Here is a 22535-nt window from a genome sequence, read left to right as displayed (position 1 = left end):
ATACATGAGATCAGTTGAAGACATGCTGCTTCAACTGATTCTCCAAGGTGACTCCTTCACCTATAATTGTGTTGCATCTCGTCATCATGTTGCACCTCACCATGCTACACCATGCTGCACCCATCATCACAATGTTAGACCTCATGACCATGTTGTACACATCATACTGCTGCACCTTATGTTGCATTGTTGTCCCATGTGTCATTGTTGCACCATGCTAGCCATTGTTGTCCTGTCCTATGTAGCATATTGTTGTCCCACTATTAGTGACATAGCCATTCCATGTTAGCTTGTTGTCCCATTATTTTTGTTGTTGTCCCATCATAGTATGTTGTTGTCTCGGCATAGTATGTTGATGTCCCATCAATGTCATTGTTGTCCCATCATAGTATGTTGTTGTCCCATCACTGTCATTGTTGTCCCTATTGCAGCACCATGTCTTGTTGCTGTCCCAATTGCTATTGCAGCGCCATGTCTTGCTGTTGTCCCAGTTATTAGCATTGTTGTCCTAGGCATGTTTGAGTCCTCAACGTCTCATGTTGTCGCTATTTTGAGGATCACCTACAACCCACCTTTTCAGCCGTATTAGGCCTGCATCTAGGGCACCGTAGGTTAGCGTTAGAGCTCCCTTTAGACTACATTAGGGCTGCCTATAGACAGCGTTTAGGACTGCCCTTTAGACTGTGTTTAGGGCTTCTATTAGACTGCTTCTAGGGCTACATTTTGGACAGCGTTTAGGGCTGCTCTTGGACTGCGTCTAGGGCTGCCTTTTGCACAACGTTAAGGCCTCTCTTAGACTATGTCTAGGGCTGCCTTTTGGACAACGTTATGGCCTCTCTTAGCTGTGATAAGATTCCTCCAAGACTGCGGCTAGGGCATGCTTCTTTGACAAAGTTTTTGACTTCTTCTTTGACAGCGTCTAGGGCTAAGGCATCTCCTCTAGGGCAGCTCCCTTAGTCTTTTTTCCTCCAACGTCTAGGGCTTCCACTCCTAGATTTCCCTTCCACTAAAACCCAAGACAAGTGGAGAGAAATCAAGATAGAAGTGTGTGTGTGAAAATGACTCTCAAGTCATCTCCTTTTATACTAAAATGTTGAGCACTTGTGGGGATTAATTGGTCGTTGGCCGACCTTGACGAATTGTCTTATAACACAAATAAATTCATATTTCCATGAATACTTATTGGAATCGGATGGTCTTTAGATCAATCATACACCTCTCGATGAGAGGGATCCAAGAAAAATATCAGCTGCCATAAATAAGATGACCCACATGGAGTTTGTCCCTAGTTTCCAATTTAACAGAAATTCTGCTCAGATCTCCATCTGAAACTACATAATCCTGCTGCTCTCATTTTTAAGCCTATGATTTGATCTTCAATGCTCTGATACAATGTGAAAATTCCTTGATTGCAATCACTGGATCTTATTCTCCTAATTGTTAGCAATTTAATTGTTTACGGAAATTAACGAATAATTCACTATTGCATTCTTCACCATAAAATACATTGCAAAAAATAAAATCAAGAACTAAGAAATAGACGCACACACATAAAATCGAACCAATAATTTTTGCATAGAAAAGTCCACAGGAAAACCTCGAAGGGAAAATCGGTGTAGCAAATGAGGGTTTATTTTATTATGCAGCAAAAATGGAAAGTACAATATCTGGATGCTCTACTGGAAACAAGGTTATTTGGGAACGGGAGCGAAAATGGGGAGCGGGAGCAGGAGCGACATTTTCAGAAGCTCCCGGTTTGGGAGCGATTCCGGGAGCGTTTTTTATATAATATATATTTTTTATATTTTGATGCATATATGTCAACAAAAGCATGTAGAATGATGAATTAGATATAAAAAAACATAGATTGAACCATATAACAACAATCATCTAGAAGTTATAATCTTCATCAACCACGTCCACAAGTTAGTAACATACAACATATTGTGTCTCATGATTCGTCAATCTTAAAGTTTTAAGCTTTCAAAATTCAATATATAACATTTATCATCATTGATCACCAAAGTTGTACTTGTAAGCCAAGTGTAACCATTACAACAAATAATATCTAATATGAAATGGAATGAAACAACTTTCAACTTTCACGAAGCATCATATTCATAATTCATTACTAATGAGTTATAATTGCCAACTACAAACTTCAAACTTAAATTGTCATATATTGTTTACAAAACATATCATAATAAATATGAAAGAGTCAATATTTATAAAAACTACTAGAAACTAGAAAAGACAAGTAATATATTATCTATTGCTAAATGCTTGGGCCTCTTGCCGCCACGAGAAATGTCTAATTTTTTAGTCTTGTTGGAAAATCAGGATCTTTGTCATTAATATCACCCTCTAAGCATTAACATAAGATAGAAAAAGCATAGAATGTCAAGTCAAGATTTTGTTTGAGTGATGAGTACATTTTTAGGATGGTCATGATAGAGGAGTTCAACAACCAATGTCAGTAACATCAAGGTAGATAGAGGGATTGGTGCTCTTGATTAAATGAGTTCCATACCCTAATAAATGACAAAATCCAATGGAAACATTGCAATCCCCCCAATCTTGAAATCTTGAAAAAATTATAAGTCTACTGGAGTTTGAATGAAATCTAAACTTCTGCTTTCTCCATATGAAATCCAATGAGGTTGGAACCACTCTCAAACATCCTAAGTCATTTCGTGGTAATGTTAAAAATTTAAGTAAAAGGATGAAAATGAAGATTAAGGAGAATGTTACTATTACTTTAAGAATTTAACATTACCATGAATCGCATATCAATACTAGGGCCATAGGCTTGATCATTAGGTTGCCCCACTCAAAACTTATTTGTTTCTTTGAAGAAAAATTGCATTTGGAATATTACCGCAAAAAAAAAATTGCAAAAAGACTAAACGCTCTCAAAAAACCAGGGAGCGTTTTCGGGAGTGCGCTCCCGAACCACTCCTGAGTCGCTCCTGCTCGGAGCTCAAATAAGGAGCGAGGGCGTGGGGGGGGACGCTACCCCGCAACCCTGACTGGCAATCCTCTAGTAAATATTTGGCCAAAACAATTAGCAGAAAAATTCTCCCTCTACAAAATAACTCGGCCTCCCTCTAGCCTGCTCACACTGCCTCTCTGGCTGCTTGCACTGTTGGCATGATGCAAGTCGTACGACCCCTAAATCAGCTTCAAACTGGGTTGTCTAGCCTCCTCCTGCCTTTGGGAAATTCATTCTACTTTTTGGATGATCTTTCTGGCCTCTGGCAACTAAAGTCTGAAACAAACCCTTCCTGGCAACTTGCTCAGTTGGACTGTAACTTGCACTACCTGGACAGCTTTCTCTACAAAAAAATTCGGCCTTGTTGTTCCTGCCTCTTCGGCACTGGAAAATTCTCAGAAAATACCCTCTGTTGCTCCCTCAATCACTGATGCTCTCCTTCTCGCTTGTACTCTTCTCCTTGCCAAATCACGCCAACTAGATAGCACAATCTGCCACGGCAACTCGCTCCACTCGTGTAACTGTGTTTATCCCCATACCATCGATTTGCTCTTATAATCTCTTGTTGGAGCTTCAACAACCATGATTAGATCCTCATCAATGGCTAAGATCATCTTAGACTCAATCCGTGCGAGTCTCTAGAGCATTCTCGATCATCCTTAATTAATTCTCATTAATTAATCAATTTTCCCAAATTAGTATTAGGTATTTTTTAATTATTGATCAATTAATTTAATTAAGGTGTTTCGCATGCTTATCTCACGAAACCTTTTCTGGGTTTTGGAGATCTCGTGTTCCTTAGCCTCTTAGACACAAATCAATACTAGAACACAAATCAAATCATTCTACATGCTTCTGTTGACATATATGCATCAAAACATATAAAAATACATATTGTATAAAATTCGCTCCTAATTCACTCTCGACCCGAGAACTTTTGAAAATGTCGCTCCCTGCTCCCGCTCCCAAGCAACCTTGATTCAAAGTAATGGAAATTTGATCCAAGTAAAAAAATATTTCCATCCAAACCCAGTGAAACACCTGGAATAGCAAGACTTGGTAAATAGAAGATCCTTCATTAGGAGATTGTGTAAAACAGCAATCCATATCATTATGAAACATCTCTCTTGGGTTCTAGGCAATAGAAAGTTAATTAAAATCTAGGATGACAAAATCATTGGAAAACCTCCATTACCTTCCCATTCTGAGTTATCGAACATCAAAGAATGGTCGAATGAGCATGGCATTCACTCTCTCCATGCATTATCCAAATGGGTCAATGAACAGGGATGTTGAAAGGGTATAAATCCCTCAATCCATTGGATCATTTGATGGAATAGTTTCATACTCTGTATTCTCTAGTGCAAAGCGCAACCCCACAATGCCTCTCTCTACAAGACTATAGAGGTTGGCGTCCCAGGGAGGTGTGGGAGCTTATTTCGTCGAATAGGGGTATGAATCTTAGCTTAGTAACCTTTCTCTACCTCCCAAGACAAGCCGATGGAAAATTATCTAGAAAGGTAACAGGTTGCTAAAGGTTAAAATCTTCCACTGGACTATGGCTCATGGGAAATTGTTAACATCAAAAAATCTCCAGAAAATAGGTGTTGAAGGACCATCTCGATGTTCTTTACGTCTTGCAATTGAGGAGACTTCCACACATTTATTCTTACAATGCAACTTCGCTATGAAGGCTTCGTAATTAACCTTCAACAATTTGGGACATGTTATTTCTCACCCAAGTTGGAAAGAAATGTTATTGACATGGCATCACAACTATCTCAGAACCCTCCAAAATAAGTATGTTCTCAAGCATACATGGATAGCCATGCCTAAGTTTTTATGTTCGAAAGTATGGTTGGCTAGAAAAATAAGTCTCTTAAATCATGAGCAAATTCCTCCCCAAAAGGTCACAACTCAAGCCTGAGGCCTCCTTTCAAAGTTATTTTTACTAAAGGAGTTAAAGCCTAAAGGACATATCACTACATTGTTGGAAGTAGAAGAGGGAATATGGTTGAAAGGCATAATAGTTATGGGAACCTCTCAGTGCAATCTTGATTTTAGAAGGCATCATTAAGGTGTCTAATGGCTCAATTTTGGAAACTAAGAATGTATAAGGAAGAATTCATAAAATGCCAATCTCAACAGAACCAATTTATCCTTTATTTTAACGAGGCTCCCAAGGTATACCTGGGGTAGCAAGTGAGAGAGGGGTCTATCTACAACCTCGAAAGACAAATCAAACTAACCTACACTTGGGACTTGGGGATATCCACTAACAACCAAGCAAAAGCATTAGCTCTCTTTCAAGGATTAAAGGTGCTTAGATCAATGTAGAGCGGGACTCTAATTGTATTTGTTGTCAAACCTTACAAGGATGACAACAAGACTTCAAGGAATTGTTAAAAATTTCAACTCCATTGAGTTTTATCTCATTCTTCAACATCTCAACAAGCAAGTTAATTCACTAGAAAACAATGAAGCTCAATTGAATCAAGGGTGGTTAAGTGAAAATGAGAAGGAAACAATCATAGAATATCTCCTATGGATAAGCATGTAAACCTTATGAATGACATGCAATTCAATAATAAAGAAGTGGCAAATCTCCTTAATTCTTATGATATGGACTATTATTTCCCTCATCCTCCTCGTACACTTCATCATGTTTGGTGAGGAGGGACTTACTATTAGAGGTCGGATGGTCTCTTGGAACAAAGGTGGGATAAATCATGCCTGGCCAAAGAGCAAGGTTTTGTGACTTGTCTGCAATGTTTCTAAGGCTCAACAAGACAATGGAATGGATGAGCCTTGGTGATGATCCTATTCCCTTTGAAGGTGTTTCTTCTGAATCTGGGTGGTGCCTTATCCATTTTGCTTGTCGATTTAGCTCTTCTCCAACAAATTTCGCTCTAGTTCTGTGGAGAATTGGGTTTCTAGGATTTGTTGTGGCACTAAGGCTTTTGGCTCTATCAATTCCAGGCATACAAGGTCTTCTAACTTGCAGCACCTTTGTAGCACGAAATTCTTCTTTATACAGAATGGATGGTCACCTACAACCTTGCAGATGCACCCCGTGTGAAATTGCCAATTTTCATAGGGTAATGAGGAGGGTAGTGTTGTTGAAAATTTACCAGCTCAAGGATGAATTTCTAAAAATAGAATTTCTAAAAATAAAAAGTATAAAAATAGAAAGTCTCAAGTATGACTTTCTGTAATGTCCTTTTCGGAATTAAATTGTTACAGATTTATCTATTCTACAATTTTGACAATTTTGGAGGCCATGGGACCCATGTGATTTTTGGAAAAGACTTAGGAAGGAAAAAGAGGCCGAAATGTTTTGTTGACATAGCGTGGGGGCCACCCACATGAGGAAATACGCACTTTTGGAAAAGACTTAGGAAGGAAAAAGGAGCTGAAATGTATTGTTGACATAGTGTGGGGGCCACCCACATGAGGAAATACGCACCACCTTAGAGGGAATTTCGAATGACTAAGGAGGGAAAGTCGAATTGCTAGTTGGAGGGAGCCCACATGGGAAAAGAGGCCCACGAATTATAAATAGAGGAGGCTCAACCTCATTTGGTATCTTTTGACATATTGAACTCAATCTTAGTTGCTTGAGCTGCTTAGCCGGGTTACTGTGTTGTTTAGCACACGAGTGTCTTTGAGCGGAGATCTCAACCCTTGCTTCGGTGGACTTCGAGTGCTAGCCCTAGGAGGGAGTTCTTCTTCATCTCAGTTCGTAGCAGCAGCAGGGAGACGAGTTACAACAGCTATAGTCGAGTTCCAACAGTAAGGAGACGAGTTATAGCAGTTGTAGTCGAGTTCCAGCAGCAGCGCAGAGCAGGGAGAGTAACATCAACGCAGAACAGGGAAAGTAACAGCAGCGCAGGGACTGCGCAGCCATTGGAGTGAGATTGGTTGGGCGATATTATCCCAGGGATTTTGGAGCTAGGGAGCTGGGAGATCATTTGGAGGGCCACTTATGGAGGATTGTTGGAATTGGGAGTGCAGAGATTGACAGGATCAGTCACAGCAACAGAATTCATATTTGGAGGAGGGCCAAGCTGTGAAGGGTCAATTTTTGAAGGTTGGAACCAAGCGAAACCCTTTCTAGGTTTTTTTGGGTTTTTGGCAAGGACTACGCTCCTAATTTTATAGAATTTTCTGGGTAGATTTAAGGGGTCGAACAGGGGTCCCAACTCAACCAGCAGTTAAAGGAGCTAAGAGGAATTTGGGCCGAAATTCCGAGGTCAACATTAGGCCAATTCCTTCGTGGGTTATGCTGGGTTTCTTGCGTAGAAGTTGGGATTAATTTCCCAAAATTTTCTGAGCAGCAGGGAAGGCTCTAATAGCAGATCATTCCAAACAACAGCACCTTTCTAGGCAGTCGCAACGCAACTCTTGGGTCGGATTACCAGCAGACTTGGGGAGGGTATTCCATTGTTCATTTTGGGCTTTTGCTAGCTTGCCTAGAGGAAGCCTAGGTGCACCACTTCCACATTATTGTACTTTCCTCCCAGATTATAATAGAATGGCTCAACTGTTAGTTATTCCTGGACTTTTTATGGGTGTACACTGAATGTTTCAATTTTATGGTGTTGTTTTAATTATTTGCTTTGCATAGCACTATTTTTCCTAGTTTGGAACATTACAGTGGTATCAAAGCATGATCTTGGCCCAGTTGTGGGAAACTAGCCAGAAGATAATGGAAGCTTTGGGGAATGAGTACACATTGACGGGTGAAACTGGAGACAAACCCGTGGCTCAAGGGAAGTCCAGTATGCAGAAATTCTAGGGTAGAATTCATTGGGATGATGAGAGGTTGGCCCAGTTGAGGAGGGTTATAGACCAAACCCATCCTCACCCTTACAACGGAGACATTAGAGGTGAGCAGGTCGTGGGGGTGCAGCCATCTACATCATGTGGGGATAGTCGACCATATCAGGGCACCAGATCTCCTGAAAAGGAGCAGGCAAGACAGAGACATTTAGAGGGTGAGACCAAGGAGCACTTTTGCTGGTGGAGACCTGGTTTTAGATATCAAGAGCCTAAGGAGGACGTTGAGCATGATGTTGAGAGCCCACGTGATGGTGAGGAGCACATCGATTTGCCTGGTGTGGCGCAGGAGTCACCATTATTCAAGACCTCTTCGATAGCCCCAATTGACACCTTGGTGGAGAGGATAGAGCTTACACACATAGAGCCATCTGTTGAGGAGGAGCCACCAATGGATGAGATGTCGATAGTTGTTGAGGTATCCAGAGCTATGACAAGGTCTGCAAGTGATAGATACCCATGGCAGTTTCATCAGTTCCAGGCCGACCTTCTAGCATTGAGAGAGAAGGTCACCACAGTACGAGAGGCCATTCTACAACAAAACGAGGAGTTGGAGGGCATGAGAGTGGTTTGTGCCGAGTCAACAGCGAACTTGACTCACGTTGGGGAGCGGTTGGACTCCCTACTGGTGCAGCTAGAGTGCACGTTGGGGCGTGAGAGCAGCCCTCTTCGAGCATACATAGACGGGGTTGGCAACACTATTAGGTTACCCTTGCCCAGTGGATAGAGAGAGACAGAGCTACCTAGTCAGATTTCATGTGTTGACCAGGATAGCGAGATGAGACAACTTGAGTTGCGCAGGGTGCAGCACCCGCATTCTGGGGTCGTTCTATGTGCGGGAGTTCGTGCATTCAATCACTCTCTTAGGATTAGATGGCAAGAGATTCTGAGTTGGTACCCTGTGGAGTGGGTTATGGAGATGGTGGTGGACCTAGGTGTAGCACAACAGGAACTTGCAGACACTAGGGATACCAGCAGCACAGACTGGCATTGGGTTCCGAGTGGGACTATCTATCATTACGCAGGTATGTCGGTTGACTACAACCGGGATGGTACAGTTGACCTAGCAGTTGAGCGTGCACATTCACTAAGGGAGTCTTGGTCAGCACCAGTGGCCGACCAATTTATGGACAAACTCTTTTAATTTTCTTGGTATGGCATTTCTACACGTGATCATTAGGTGATCAGCATACTCTGGCAAGAGTTTGTCAGAGGAGATGGCATTAGCAAGCCACCAGACGGTGCCTTGTATGGAGTTGGGGACTCTTCACTTTTGTGTGGGGCACAAAGGACGTAGAGGAGCAAGGCAGTGTTGGCATCACTGTTGACACATAGGGAGAGTCACTTCTTGAACCACTCGGGAGGGATTTGGCGAGAAGATCCATTCATCAGCGGGTATAGTGATACAATGTTGGAGGTGATGATATTGATTAGGTGTGGCCTGACACGTAGAGACATAGCTCTAGGCCATCACATCCAGGGATGTGTGGGAGCATCTAGCGTTGAGCAGTGGTCTATAGGTGGGCATGGAGATGCATGGTGATGTGTTGTAGTGTGTTGGACTGCGTTGTGGAGTGGGAGTGCCTCACATCGGATTAAGTACATGCGGGGAGTGACAGGTGTTGTGACACAAGCGGGAAGTAGGACGTACAGGATGACATAGCTGTAGCCAAGGGTATCCAGTGATGTACAGGGGTAGGCCGCAATGTACAGTGGCATGTCCAGGAGTACTGGGATGATCGGTGGTACGCAAGGGCATATGGTGCTGCACAGCGAGGTCTTGGAATGCTGCTTCCAAGGACACCCGTGGAGGGAGACATCAGGCATACCTTTGTGTGTAGTTCACCTAGGATCAATGGGGACACAGATGAGCGATACTTGATGGTATCCGCGAGGACTCACATGCCTAACCCTCTTATACATCCCTCACGGGCGCAGTGGATTTTGTTGTCAACTTTCTGCACTCTAAGCATGAGCAACGGGGGACGAGGAGCTCACCCAAGATATTTGGGTGACACTCAATGCACTAAGGGAGAGACTTCTGAGTAGTGGCATTGGGTTGGTGCGTCAGTTGACAACCACAGATGGGGGGATGAGGTGATCATCTGCAAGGGTGGCATATCGTTCATCACCGAGCCAACATTTGGGGAGCTAGTCACGAGGGAGACATGTGTCACTCTTTTCCTAAGGCATGTTGAGACCATGCATGAGCAGAGGATACCAAGTACGGCTGAGGGAGTTTCCCAGTATGTGTCTGGGCTCCAAACATTATATTGGCACATTATCGAGAGGGTGGATGGCAAACCTAGGGGAGATAGTTGGCAGGGACAAGAGAGATCCACGTACCCTAAGTCGATTACGAGTATCAGATACCCATCTTTTGGTTGCATTCAGGGGGTATATATTTGGCACACGTCGCACAGTGGCAGGTACAGGGAAAATTCGCATGCACCAGATTAGCCCACGATATATCGAGCCTATATATTGATCACATGCAAGGACTAGAGATGAGGCATGGATGGATTCCTGTAGTTGTCAAAGCTATGTCGCAGCAGGTCCAACTTGGGGGTGTAGGGATTCAGTTGATTGATAGATCACTCTATCTCGTGATGGTCGGAGTCATGGCAAAGAGTGATCTAGTTCACTCTGGGGTTAGTACATGGGGGTACACAATGGCTACACCGGTTCGGAGTTAGATTTAGATGGGTAGACTGTGGCGTCATGGAGATGTCGGAGCAAGATGTGTCTCGTCTCTATCAGTATTCCCCCATCGAGTTCCAGAAGAGGAGGATACTGTCTGCACACGATGGGGAGTATGACATAGTCAGAATAGCGCAGCATCAACATGTGGCACCACTCTGGGACTAGCAAGGAACTAGGGCATCACAACTCTTCACAGCTCATCATATAGATCTTCCATTAGGCTTTAGCGAATCACTGATGGAGCAGGGGACTTCTGGTACTTGCACTAGGCAGGATAGTGAGTGGAGCGAGGGGGGCTTCATGTTGGACAGGATGGCCTGAGATCCTAGTATTGAAGTATTCTTTCATATCAGGACAGTACAGAGGTTAGGGATGATTCAATGGCACATCTGGGACCCTGGCACATTTTGCAGTCACCGTGGGGACCAACAACTAGAGAGGATGCTTGCTCAGGCATTCCTTGATGACAAGCGATTTTTGGTGCATTGGAGAAACTTGTCGGATGAGGATGCTACTTGGGAAGGTGAATACATACATGAGCATCCAGTGCTAAAGTTGCTTGGGGACAAGCAACTTTTGGGAGGGGAGGACTGTAATGTCCCTTTCAAAATTAAATTGTTACAGGTGTTGGGCCGTTAATATGCCATTATTATTATCACTTTTGAACACTTATTCCACCCATTTCTACTATTCTTCATCATGTCATTTATTATAATTTATTATATAAATCCATTTTATGATGATTTATGCTTCTATGGATGAATATTATTTATTCTCCTTTATTTCTAATAAATTGATGATTATGCATGATTTTATCAATGATAGTTTTAATAAATCAATTGTAACATTATTCACCATTTTTAGCCTCCAAGATAATTTCCACATTGAAGATTTGATCATTAAAAGTGCCAACTCAGAAATTCGCTGGAATAAGAAGTGACAGTTTTGCGGTTGAGATTCTGAGCAAATGAAGATGAATCTGGAAAATCCGGAACATGGGTTTTGTCCAGAACGGACCCAATTAACTTTAACAAAGAACGGTTTGCCCAAATTCAGCTTGTACTGAGAGAAACGCAGGGTTCTTTAAAGCACGATTTTTTCAGATTTGTTGTTGCGGCCGTCCTCCAAATCTCAGTTGCAAAGCCAAATTCGTCTTGCTCTTGTTGAAAGCTGGATGGAAATATATCTTCTTGTTTATCAATTGGTTGGAAACAATCTAATTTTGTAATCGAAATCATGTTGTACTTATCTTGATTGTAACTGCTATCTGATCTCTCTTTATTTAAATCACAACAGAGATCAGAGAGGGGTGTGATTTCAGAGGGATTCGAATGATGGAATTGAGGATGAATTAGAGATTCAGAATTGAGGATGGCAGAGAGAATGGATAATGGATGAGAGATTGAGAGACTTCTTGTTGTAATCCACTGTAACTCTGCTTTGATATTTTAATATAAATCTAGTTGCCATTTCATCTTTGATCCTGAAGTAACCCAGCAGCATCCGCTGGCGGCTAAGGGCCCAGCCTCCGGTGGAGTACGCTGCTGCTGTATTATATCTTTATGCTTCATGTGTGGTTTGATTTCTTTCTTTTACTCTGTTCAGTAATCTGATGCACTTTACTGTTTTACATATCAGCGCTATTAGATATACTTGATTGGATACTATCGTTATCTGCAACAGGAATGCTATGTTATCATTTTAACTTTGTATCGCATTGTTGTTCCTTTTGATAATTGATATAACATTGTTGTTCCTTACAGATTGTCATTCGATTACAGATTAACCGCGCTGTATGTTCCTAAATCGGTACAACTGTATGATGTATTCTTAAATTGTGACTGTTGTTTATTCGGGATTGTTGTTCCGTTACAATTGTTGTTACTTTATAACTGTGATTCATGCATATTGTATCGAAGCTCGGATTACTGTCCCTTTTAATGATAAGTGTGTTGCGTGCTTGATTTGGATTGTTGTACATTCATATTTAGTTGTTGTTCCATTTCAATTGTTGGTCTATTTCAAGATTGCTGATTTGTTGTTTCATTTACTTGCCATTTCTTAAGGACAGACTCAGGCTGTAGTGAGTGTCAGCTTCTGCTATTTGGCTCCCAGACCTCTGATCTGCTCCCATCAGTTATGAAAGGGATAGGTTATTGCCACCAAACCCTTGGCTGATGTGCTGTTCTATTTCATTGTTATTTCCTTTACTTGCCATTTCATTTACATTCATCAAGGACGATCTCAGGCTGTAGTGAGCCCCAGCATCTGCTACCTAGCTCCCAGACCTCAGATTTGTTCTCATCAGTTATGAAAAGGATGGGTTATTGCTACCGAACCTTCGACTGATGCAATGCTTGGTGTGATTTAGCCTTTTGAAGTAGTTAAGTTGTAGACATGCACCCATTTACTTTGTTGTTCATTTCTATTGATTAATTGCACTAGTTTGCTTTTAAAGAGTTTTCCTAGTTTACTTTCAATGGCAGCTTTAGTTCAAGTTCGATTTCCTTTTGATTGCTTTAAAGCAGGACTGTCAACTGTAGAGAACATTGGTTATTGCTTCCTCGTTCCCAGATTGATTGTCTTGTTCCGGTTTGATTTCAATTGCATCAATCTCTAAAGGAATGAGTTATTGCTACTGTATCCTCAATTGATGTTTGCTGAGTGAATAGTTGGATTTCAGAGCATTTGAGTTTATGTTATTGTTAGATTTCTTTTTCAAGCATTCATTTACTTTTGTAGCTTTTAAGCACTATACTACAAAACATTACTCTTGAGTAAATAGCCGCCTCAGACTGAGTACACTCTTGAAATAAAAAGTCGTCCCTGGGTTGATAATTAATGTGAAGGTAATTAGGAGTTTAAAAGACACCTTTTTATCGCTCCACAACAGGTTTAGCTATTCTACAATTTTGACAATTTTTTAGGACATTGGACCCATATGATTTTTGGAAAAGACTTGGAAAGGAAAAACAGGCCGAAATGTTTTGTTGACATAGCATGGGGGCCACCCACATGAGGAAATACGCACCACCTTAGAGGGAATTTCGAATGACTAAGGAGGGAAAGTCGAATTGCTAGTTGGACGGGGCCCACATGGGAAAAGAGGCCCGCAAATTATAAATAGAGGAGGCTCAACCTCATTTGGTATCTTTTGACATATTGAACTCAATCTTAGTTGCTCGAGCTGCTTAGCTAGGTCACTATGTTGTTTAGCACACGAGTGTCTCCGAGCGGAGATCTCAACCTTTGCTTTGGTGGACTTCGAGTGCCAGCCCTAGGAGGGAGTTCTTCTTCATCTCAGTTTGTAGCAGCAGCGACAGGGAGACGAGTTATAACAGCTATAGTTGAGGTCCAGCAGTAGGGAGACGAGTTATAACAGCTGTAGTCGAGTTCCAGCAGCAAGGGAAGTAATAGCAAGGAGCCTGAGTTCTAGCAGCAACGCAAAGTAGGGAGAGAAACAGCAATGTAAAACAGGGAGAGTAACAGCAGCACAGGGAATACGCAGCCATTGGAGTGAGATTGGTTGGGGCAACATTATCCCAGGGATTTTGGAGCTAGGGAGATGGGAGATCATTTGGAGGGCCATTTGAGGAGGATTGCTAGAGTTGGGAGTGCAGAGATTGACAGAATCAGTGATAGCAACAGAATTCGTATTTGGAGGAGGGCCAAGTTGTGAAGAGTCAATTTTTGAAGGTTGGAACCAAGCGAAACCCTTTCTTGGGTTTTCTATGTTTTTGGCAAGGACTACGCTCCTAATTTTATATAATTTTCTGGGCAGATCTAAGGGGTCAAACAGGGGTCCCAACTCAGCTAACAGTTAGAGGAGCTAAGAGGAATTTGGGCCAAAATTCCGAGGTCAACATTTGGCCAATTCCTTCGTGGGTTATGCTGGGTTTCTTACGTAGAGGCTGGGATTAATTTCCCAGAATTTTCTGAGCAGCAAGGAAGGCTCTAACAGCAAATCATTCCATGCAGCAGCACCTTTCTAGGCAATCGCAGCGCAGCTCTTGGGCCAGATTACCAGCAGCAGACTTGAGGAGGGTGTTCCATTGTTCATTTTGAGATTTTGCTAGCTTGCCTAGAGCAAGCCCAGGTGCACCACTTCCACATTATTGTACTTTCCTCCTAGATTATAACAAAATGGCTCAGTTGTTGGTTATTCCTGGACCATTTATGGGTGTACACTGAATGTTTCAATTTTATGATGTTGTTTTAATTGTTTGCTTTGCATAGCACTATTTTTCCTAGTTTGGAACATTACACTTTTCAAAAATAGTAAATCACCTTGCATCAATTGGTAATCAAGTATTGTTAATGGAAAATCCTTTATGATCATCAATCAATCCTAATAGTTCAATTTCGACTTAATCATCAATATTACCATTAATATTATTATTATTATTATTATTATGATACTATTGTATTATTATTAACACGAAATTCAAGTCACTCAATCATGGCTCTCAATAATGTTCTCTTACACTCTCATTATTGGCATGGCATATTCCTCTTACACTCTCATTAATGCTCTTACACTCTTACACTCAATAAAAGCTCGTCATAAAATATTCCTCTTACACTCTCTTACGCTCTCATTAAAGCATGTCATGAAAGATTCCTCTTACGCACTCTTTAATGCATATGTTACACTCTCCTTCTTAATGGCATAAGTTACAAAGGCATGCGTACCTTCTTAATGGCATGAGTTACATTTCCTAAATGGGCATATGTTACTCTCCCTCTTGGCATGCGAGTTACTCCTCCTTTATGGCATGGATTTGTTGCTCCTCCTATATATATGTGCCTCATTCTTTCTCCCCTCACTACTTGTGCATTGTGAAAGAAGAATTCAAACTTGAGAGAGAGTTGGAGAGAGTTGAAGATTGTGAGAGAGAGACTTGGAGAGTAAGAGCAGAACTTGGTGAGCCAAGGTTGATTCAGTGCTTCAGTGTTTCAGTGTTGATTCAGTTGAAGGGAAGGTTGATTCAGTGTGTGCATCTGCTGCTGCTACCAGTGATCTTCATGCTACAACTTGTTCAGATTTGGGTGAACTTACTCATTCTCTTGATCTCTCATTGTACTCTACATCTCTGCTGAACAATTGATTTCTGATAGAAGAATAATCTGGTTGGGTTTTCCCCTGTGGGTTTTGCGTTGGGTTTTCCCCTTGTGGGTTTTGCCCTGGTCATTGGACCTAAATTCTTTGTGTCTCATTTTGTTCTTGGCTGTCTTTTATTGCGCAATTGGTTTATGTTCTATCTACGATTGCTTATCTAATATTACAGCATAAAAAAGTTTTGTAATAAGTGATTGTTACAACATAGAACATCAAAATTTCAACAAGTGCAACAGTCCAAGGGTCACCAATCAGCTGTTCACATCTCAGCGATAGGGTGTTCTCCCAATTACAATCTCAACTGGTAAAAAATGCAGAATTGGAAGCTAAGGTATCCATATGGTACAAACAAATTGGGAGGCTTGCAGCAACCCATAACATGCAAACTCATTTGACCTCAGGACTGGTCAAGAGCACCCATTCCATAATTTCACCTCCAAAGGGTTCAATTGGATCTTATAGGGCTGAGATCAAGGAAGAAGACACAATTCAAGAGACTCGGGGAGCGATGGAATATGAAGCAGATTTAGAATCTCAAATAGTTGTCAAGCAGGAAACCCACAGTGAGCAAGTTTCCACTAAACAGTCCAGGTTTTTATGTTTCATCAATCAGTACTTTTGCAGCTTGCTAGGCCAGTACGTTAGAATATACAGCTGTAGGTTTCTTTGTTTTACAGTGAAAAATGTAAGAACCTTATCAATTTTTTACAGTCTCAAACCTATGAGGCCAAACCCTGTTGTTTTAGATTGTATTATCTCATTGTACAGTGCAGCTGCAGCTTTCTTTTAAGGCAATTAGTATTACTATCCGCTTCAATCTTTTTTATTTCTTTTTTTTAAAGGATGGCCCAACTTAGAGTCAGCCATGATAAACCTGATGATATATTTGCCTTTGCCATACTTATTATACCATTCTACTATTTTTCCCCATCACGTGCATTTGGGCTCAGTTCCATTGACTATTTATTCATATGAAAGTTATGTCCATTGAATTCCTCCATTAAGACTTCCATTTTAACAAAACATTTTGAAGCAATCTGCCAAATCTTTAAAAAATAATAAGCAACTTGAAAAAATAACATATTTTGAATGTTGATTGTGTGCCCTAGTTTGACACATTTGTTATTCACAGTAATTGCAACCTACATTATTGTTGTATTACATATTCCTCTCAACGATCTGCTCCAGGTCTTATTCATTTCTTAATCTGCTCAAATTTCAGATGTTTACCATTCACATTTACGTTATACACTGACTGACATCTTCATTCACCATTTGGAGGCTTTAGTGATCAACATCTATCGCCAATGTTTCTTGTACCAGTGAATCAGATGCATCTCCTATCATTTTGGTGAAAAATGGATTTCTTGTAGGGAGAAAATACCCTTTCTAATTTTTGTCAGGTTAAGTCTATAGTCTACCATTCCATCCCTGCTTGATCAATTTTGGCAACCTTTGTGCTACTGCTTTTTTTACTGTTCGATTGAGTTTCCTATTAAAACCATGGTTTCCAACATATGGTCCTTTGCCAAGTTGTTTTTGCTCCCCTGTTTCTGAGCCTCTCAATGGTTTGCCATTCACATACATCAACGAGTTTCACCTACGAGTCCTGCCTGTGTATGTTGTTGGTTGATTTGTCTTCTGATCACATCCCTTTTTATTTTTTTCTTCAATTATACAACTTTCAACTTTATAAAATATAAATACCAAGTGTTTTCCAATGTTTGGACCTAAAAACTTAAAAACACTAATTTGCCTTTTTAAGTTTTCCTTGAGACTTTCTTCCTGGACCCTTTTTTCCCAATCTCAGACCCACACAAGCTTTAAAGGGCCGATATAAAACATTGCTCTAATCCCATTGTTAGTTATTAGAGATGTGTGAACGTGAGATGAAAATAGTTGTATGAAGTACTGTTTATTAATAGAGGAGTCACTCAATACATAACCATAGACTTCTTTTATACATCATGTAATAACTTATCTAATTGTTTCCTCAACTAACCTATATTAATATACGTCATTAACATTCAATTATGACTAACACTAGGAACTCTGACATAAGTTATTTAACTATTTCCTCAACTAAACTACAGTAAATGTGGGTTAACATTAATTATGGCTAACATTGGGAACCCCCAAATAAGTTATTTAACTACTTCCTCAATTAACCTATCGCTAATGTGGGTAACTGATAACAAAAGGAACCTTAACTTTATAAGTGTTATCACCCCTTTGATTCTTATGTAAAGATTTGGATCTCTGGATTTCTCTCAGATCCATTTGCCTTGAAGTGCTCATCATTTTTTGCTCTCAAGCTGTGGAAGACGATTTGAGTTTGTACAGTGCTTTCTTCAGATTACATGCTAGGTGTTCTTTACCCTTTCGCATGAAGCCTTGCAGTGTTGTATGTATAATTCCTCTTCTAAATCTTAATTTAGAAAGCCACTTTTGACATCCATTTGATGAATGATCCAATTGAACTCAGCTACAATAGCTAACACCGTACTATTTTTGTTCTTTTTCACCACGCATGCAAAGAATAAAACCTTCTTCCTCCTCCTGGGTAAAACCTTGCTCCATGCTTGTAAACTGAGCCATCCACTTCACACTTTGTCCTTTAGAACCATTTATAGACACACTGTACTATTTCCATTTTCCAAATTCATATGATCCCATGTTCCATTTTTGTATATGAAATAATATCTTCCTACATCGCTTTCCAACATTCCTCCTTTCCATAAACATCCTCAAACGAAACAAGTCCATATGTGAATTCATATCAGTAGTCATCAAAACTACAACTACTCTGTTTCCTTCACTATTTTCAGGTAGTTCCCCAACCACTAGATTGTTCTTGATTTTAAATTTCCAGATGATATAATTTTTGCCATCAAGTTTATGTATATCTAGAAAAATAATCAACACTTAACCATTTCCAGTCATCCTAGAAATGTAGAATCTAAAAAAGTAGGTACCTTATGGCTTACTTACTAAAGTGACCCTTTAGCCCACGGGACTTTGAAATTGATGGTGAATGGGTGTACTGTTAAGGCTCTCCTTGCAAAAAGGCCACCGATTCAAATACCCCCGTGGGTTTACCAATAAAAATAAATAAATAAAATGACACTTTGAACAAAACACCTTCCAAATGCTTATTTTAAAGCAACCTTAAATCAAGGTTAGGGAAAGCGGCTTCAATTCAAAACAAAATATGCTTCAGTACTCCAAATTGAGTCTTTGCATAGTAGTAAGGGAGAAAAAGAATTCAATACACATGACTTTCTTCAAACAAAATAAAGGGTGCCAGTAGTTTTTTCAAACATGGGTCAGTCCACCTTCCCAATCAAACAAAGTCATATGATTTGTTAAAAAAACACATGTCCAACTAGTTTGAATAGCTTCAACCTGCTCCACACTTTTTGGCATCTCTCTTCAATTAAACAGTCATATTTTCTCTGCTAAACAAGGACTACAGAAGCACTATTGCAGACTAAAATAAGGGCATCCGTCCCTTCGAAACATAACAGCTTATGAAGATAATGAATTGTTTCCCCTTAAACCAATGTCTCTCTTTCATCTGAAACCAGCAATTTGGTTCAGCATGATGCTCTATTTTGGTTGGGAATGGTGATCTGAATGGAATTCCAGAATTTCAGAGAACCAACAAAACATCTCAATACCATGATCGTTTCTCAGAGCACACATGTGCAACAAGACAAGATGGTAACTTTTCACTAAACTCGTAAATTTAACCCTACTGCTGATTTAGCAAAATAGGTTACCCTACTAAAATGGGCATTAAATACTTAAACAAATGTTTGCATGGATACCTGGTGCCTAAAACTCAAGAAAAGTTAAAACCCACGATGAATAATGTAACATAATGCAGATTTCAGGGCAATGAAAATCCTTATGAGGCTACAACAAAAAGCTGCAAGTCTTTGGGAGATCACAGACAACAACAAAGCTAGATTTTACTAAGTGACGGAAAATCTTAATGCAAGCCCAAGCTGATTGAGTTAATTTATGTCATTATAGGCTATGAGACCAGAAAAGCAAAAGCGGCTCAAACTAGAATTAACCTACAATAGATCAAACAAGGGAACAAAATTCAAGGCCCTATGCAAGCAAAATAGAGATGAAAAATAGACAACGTCACATATTGCCAAGATTGCCAAGATTTCTGCATCCTACTTTGACAAAAGTTTCCTTTCCTAAGGGAAAATATCTAAAAGTGGAAGAGTCATCCAAATATATAGAGATAATAGATATGACCCTTACATTGCTATAACCTCCTCCTGAACTTAAAAAACCTTAAAAAGTAATGGCAAATGATAATGCACTAGAGTGTATGGATTTCCATGTCAATTCTATATAGTCACCTGGGATCTTACAAGGCCTATCACTAGAGTGTATGGATTTCCATGTCAATTCTATATAGTCACCTGGGATCTTACAAGGCCTACACCTCACGAGGCCTATGAAGAAGCAATTGGAAAATATAATTGAAAAAAAATCATCCGGAACAGCTACATCAAGCCCATTCTGAAATCAGGTAATCCCCGATCCAATGTCCAATGTGTATAGTTGGCTAGTTGAATGGTTCCCATTAACAAGAGATGGAACTTGAACTCCAAGTTCTCAATCTCACTGTTCAGACTGAAAAAGAAAATTTGGAATAAGAAATTCCTGGTCTCTATCTCATCAACATTTGGCTCTAGGCCCCCAACTCACAAAATAAGCATCATTGTCCCCACCCATTCTTTGATAAAGAAAAATCCTCTATGTGTATGTTCTAGTCTTATACAAAAGCTAGAGACCTCTGGAGCTGAGTTTACAATTCTTTGTACAAAATAATTAGCACCTACCCATTGAAAGATCTCACTGTTAGGGGGCAATTTCAGTTAAGTCCATATTTTTAATTGTGCATGGCAAATAATCAGAAATGAAACTCTTCTTTTCTTGTGGAGAGGGTGTAACCATGTTGTGCAAAATTAATATTTTGTATGGAAATCTTTTTTGTTTTCCTGATTGTTCCTCAATTGTGTCCGACTGTCCGTTTTGAGTCCATAACCAAGCTAAATAAGTGGCCATGAAGCTCAACTGCCTGTGCAACCTGACAGGCCATTAGGGGAATGGTTTTTCGATTGTCAATTGGATCCCACCTAAGGATAACTCTGCTAAAAGGTGCATTAAAAACAAAAGTTGGTCACACCTTGTATCTTAGGGTAGAAAATCTTGAGGCCCAGTAACAGTCCACATTTCTTTCAGGGGTCAGGGAAAGTCAACAATGCCAAGTCAACAATGCCACAGGAATCATCAATCCCTACTGTGCACACACAACAGCATGAGAAATATAACCATCAATGGGCTGTAAAATTAATCTTTGCAGGCAGAACTCCCATCCCAGGATAACTTCTTTGGGTCATTCCTATATCTTTCCCTTACCAAATAAAAACAGAATCTGAGCAGAAAAATTTAACTTAGACGAGAGAAGATTAAAATCTACGGTATGTACACTTATATAATGACCTCTCTTATAAATTAAAAGACAGCTGCCCTGTAAATAATTGAAGACGTAATTGGAGACGGTACAAGTTTATAGGGATTGACTATCGAGCATGAATCGTCTAGATTTCGTCCTCAAAATAGATCCTATCAGTATATGTGTGGCAATCACTGCAAATTATATGCCTTGAGGTCGATACTGCGTTAAGATACATGGCTACGAATTGCTAGAATTGTGCCTCTGCAGTTGCTAGGCTTGCTCTATGACAGAAAATGACCCTACCCTATGCTTCGATCTGGACCGATCAAGACACAAATTAATAACCAACTATTTTGCCTTAACTAAGCTAAATTTGACTCAAATTAAATATACTGGCCAGGATCCCATGTAGCTGACAAACGTCAACAGACAAAATGTATATAGAAATAAAGAGAAACGAAGGAATAAGCTCACGTTGGCAAATTGTAGGCCACTGGAATAAGTCCCCCGTAAGGAAAAGCCGTGAATGGGAGAACAGGAACAGCATAGATCCCACCTTGCTGGTGTTGTTGACCTTGACCATGATCTTGTGCTGGAAAAGGAAAAAACCCAGGAAATGGCGCTGGATACATCATTGGCAATAATGGAGCCCCAAAGTTGGCTGCTTCCGCTCCCACCAAATTAGGGTAGAATGGAAACCCAGAATTCAGAAAAGCCTGGATAGATACAATTTTCATTCAATCTTCCCTTCAAAAATTTAATGAGCATTGCCAATTAAGCCGCGATAGAGATGAGAAGGACGAAACCTACCTCAGGAAATGCCCTTGATGGTTCTTCTACTGTCTCTTCTTTCAACGAAGGGGACGTCTGATTACTGTCGGTCTGCTCGTTTCCTGTGGAGGAAGAGGATGACGATGCATTGTTATTCTCGGATGTTTCACTTCCCTCCCCCATCTCGATTCTGATCAGATCAATTCTTAAGATGGGAAGGAATTACAGCGATATCGGAGAAGGTTAGGATGAAAAAAACGATCTGCAAAAACTATTTGACACAATTTTCACACACAGTATTTAGTGTGCCAACCAGCACGCATCCAATGCTTTGAAGGATGATATTTTTAAAAGGTACGAGCAATCTATGTCGACGCGGCTCTTATGACGATTTCTAAGAAAGCGGATGACGATTTCTAAGAAAGCGGAGGCGAGTTCTAGTTTTTTTTTTTTTTTTTCATGTAATTCAAAATGGCTTTTATTATTAGATGTTCAAAATAGGATAGCAAACAAAAATGTTTTCAATAGCTTCCGTTTTTTATTTCGACTAATTCTTTTAGATGAGGGTCGGAGAATACCAAAATAGATAACTTACATTTATTATTTATGGAAAATAAATGGAT

General features: G+C 40.3%; 1 protein-coding gene across 1 annotated transcript in view; it reads right to left on the bottom strand.

The window, feature by feature from the left end:
* LOC149168879 (uncharacterized) overlaps positions 1-22307 on the bottom strand; it is a 78713-nt gene extending 56406 nt beyond the window's left edge. Inside the window, exons 1-2 of the mRNA XM_089428463.1 lie at positions 21952-22307; positions 21616-21857 (exon numbers count right to left, since the gene is read on the bottom strand). Coding sequence (XP_089284589.1) covers positions 21616-21857; positions 21952-22095 — 386 coding nt within the window. The 5' untranslated portion in view covers positions 22096-22307. The remainder of the gene's footprint in view (positions 1-21615; positions 21858-21951) is intronic.
* Positions 22308-22535: the final 228 nt, after the last annotated feature.

Source organism: Pinus tabuliformis, chromosome 4_2 (assembly GCF_031772625.1).
Source record: "Pinus tabuliformis cultivar Carrire ecotype Pingquan chromosome 4_2, CPIR1, whole genome shotgun sequence".
In the NCBI taxonomy this organism is placed as follows: Eukaryota; Viridiplantae; Streptophyta; class Pinopsida; order Pinales; family Pinaceae; genus Pinus; species Pinus tabuliformis.
This window is presented reverse-complemented; position numbering and strand designations above follow the sequence as displayed.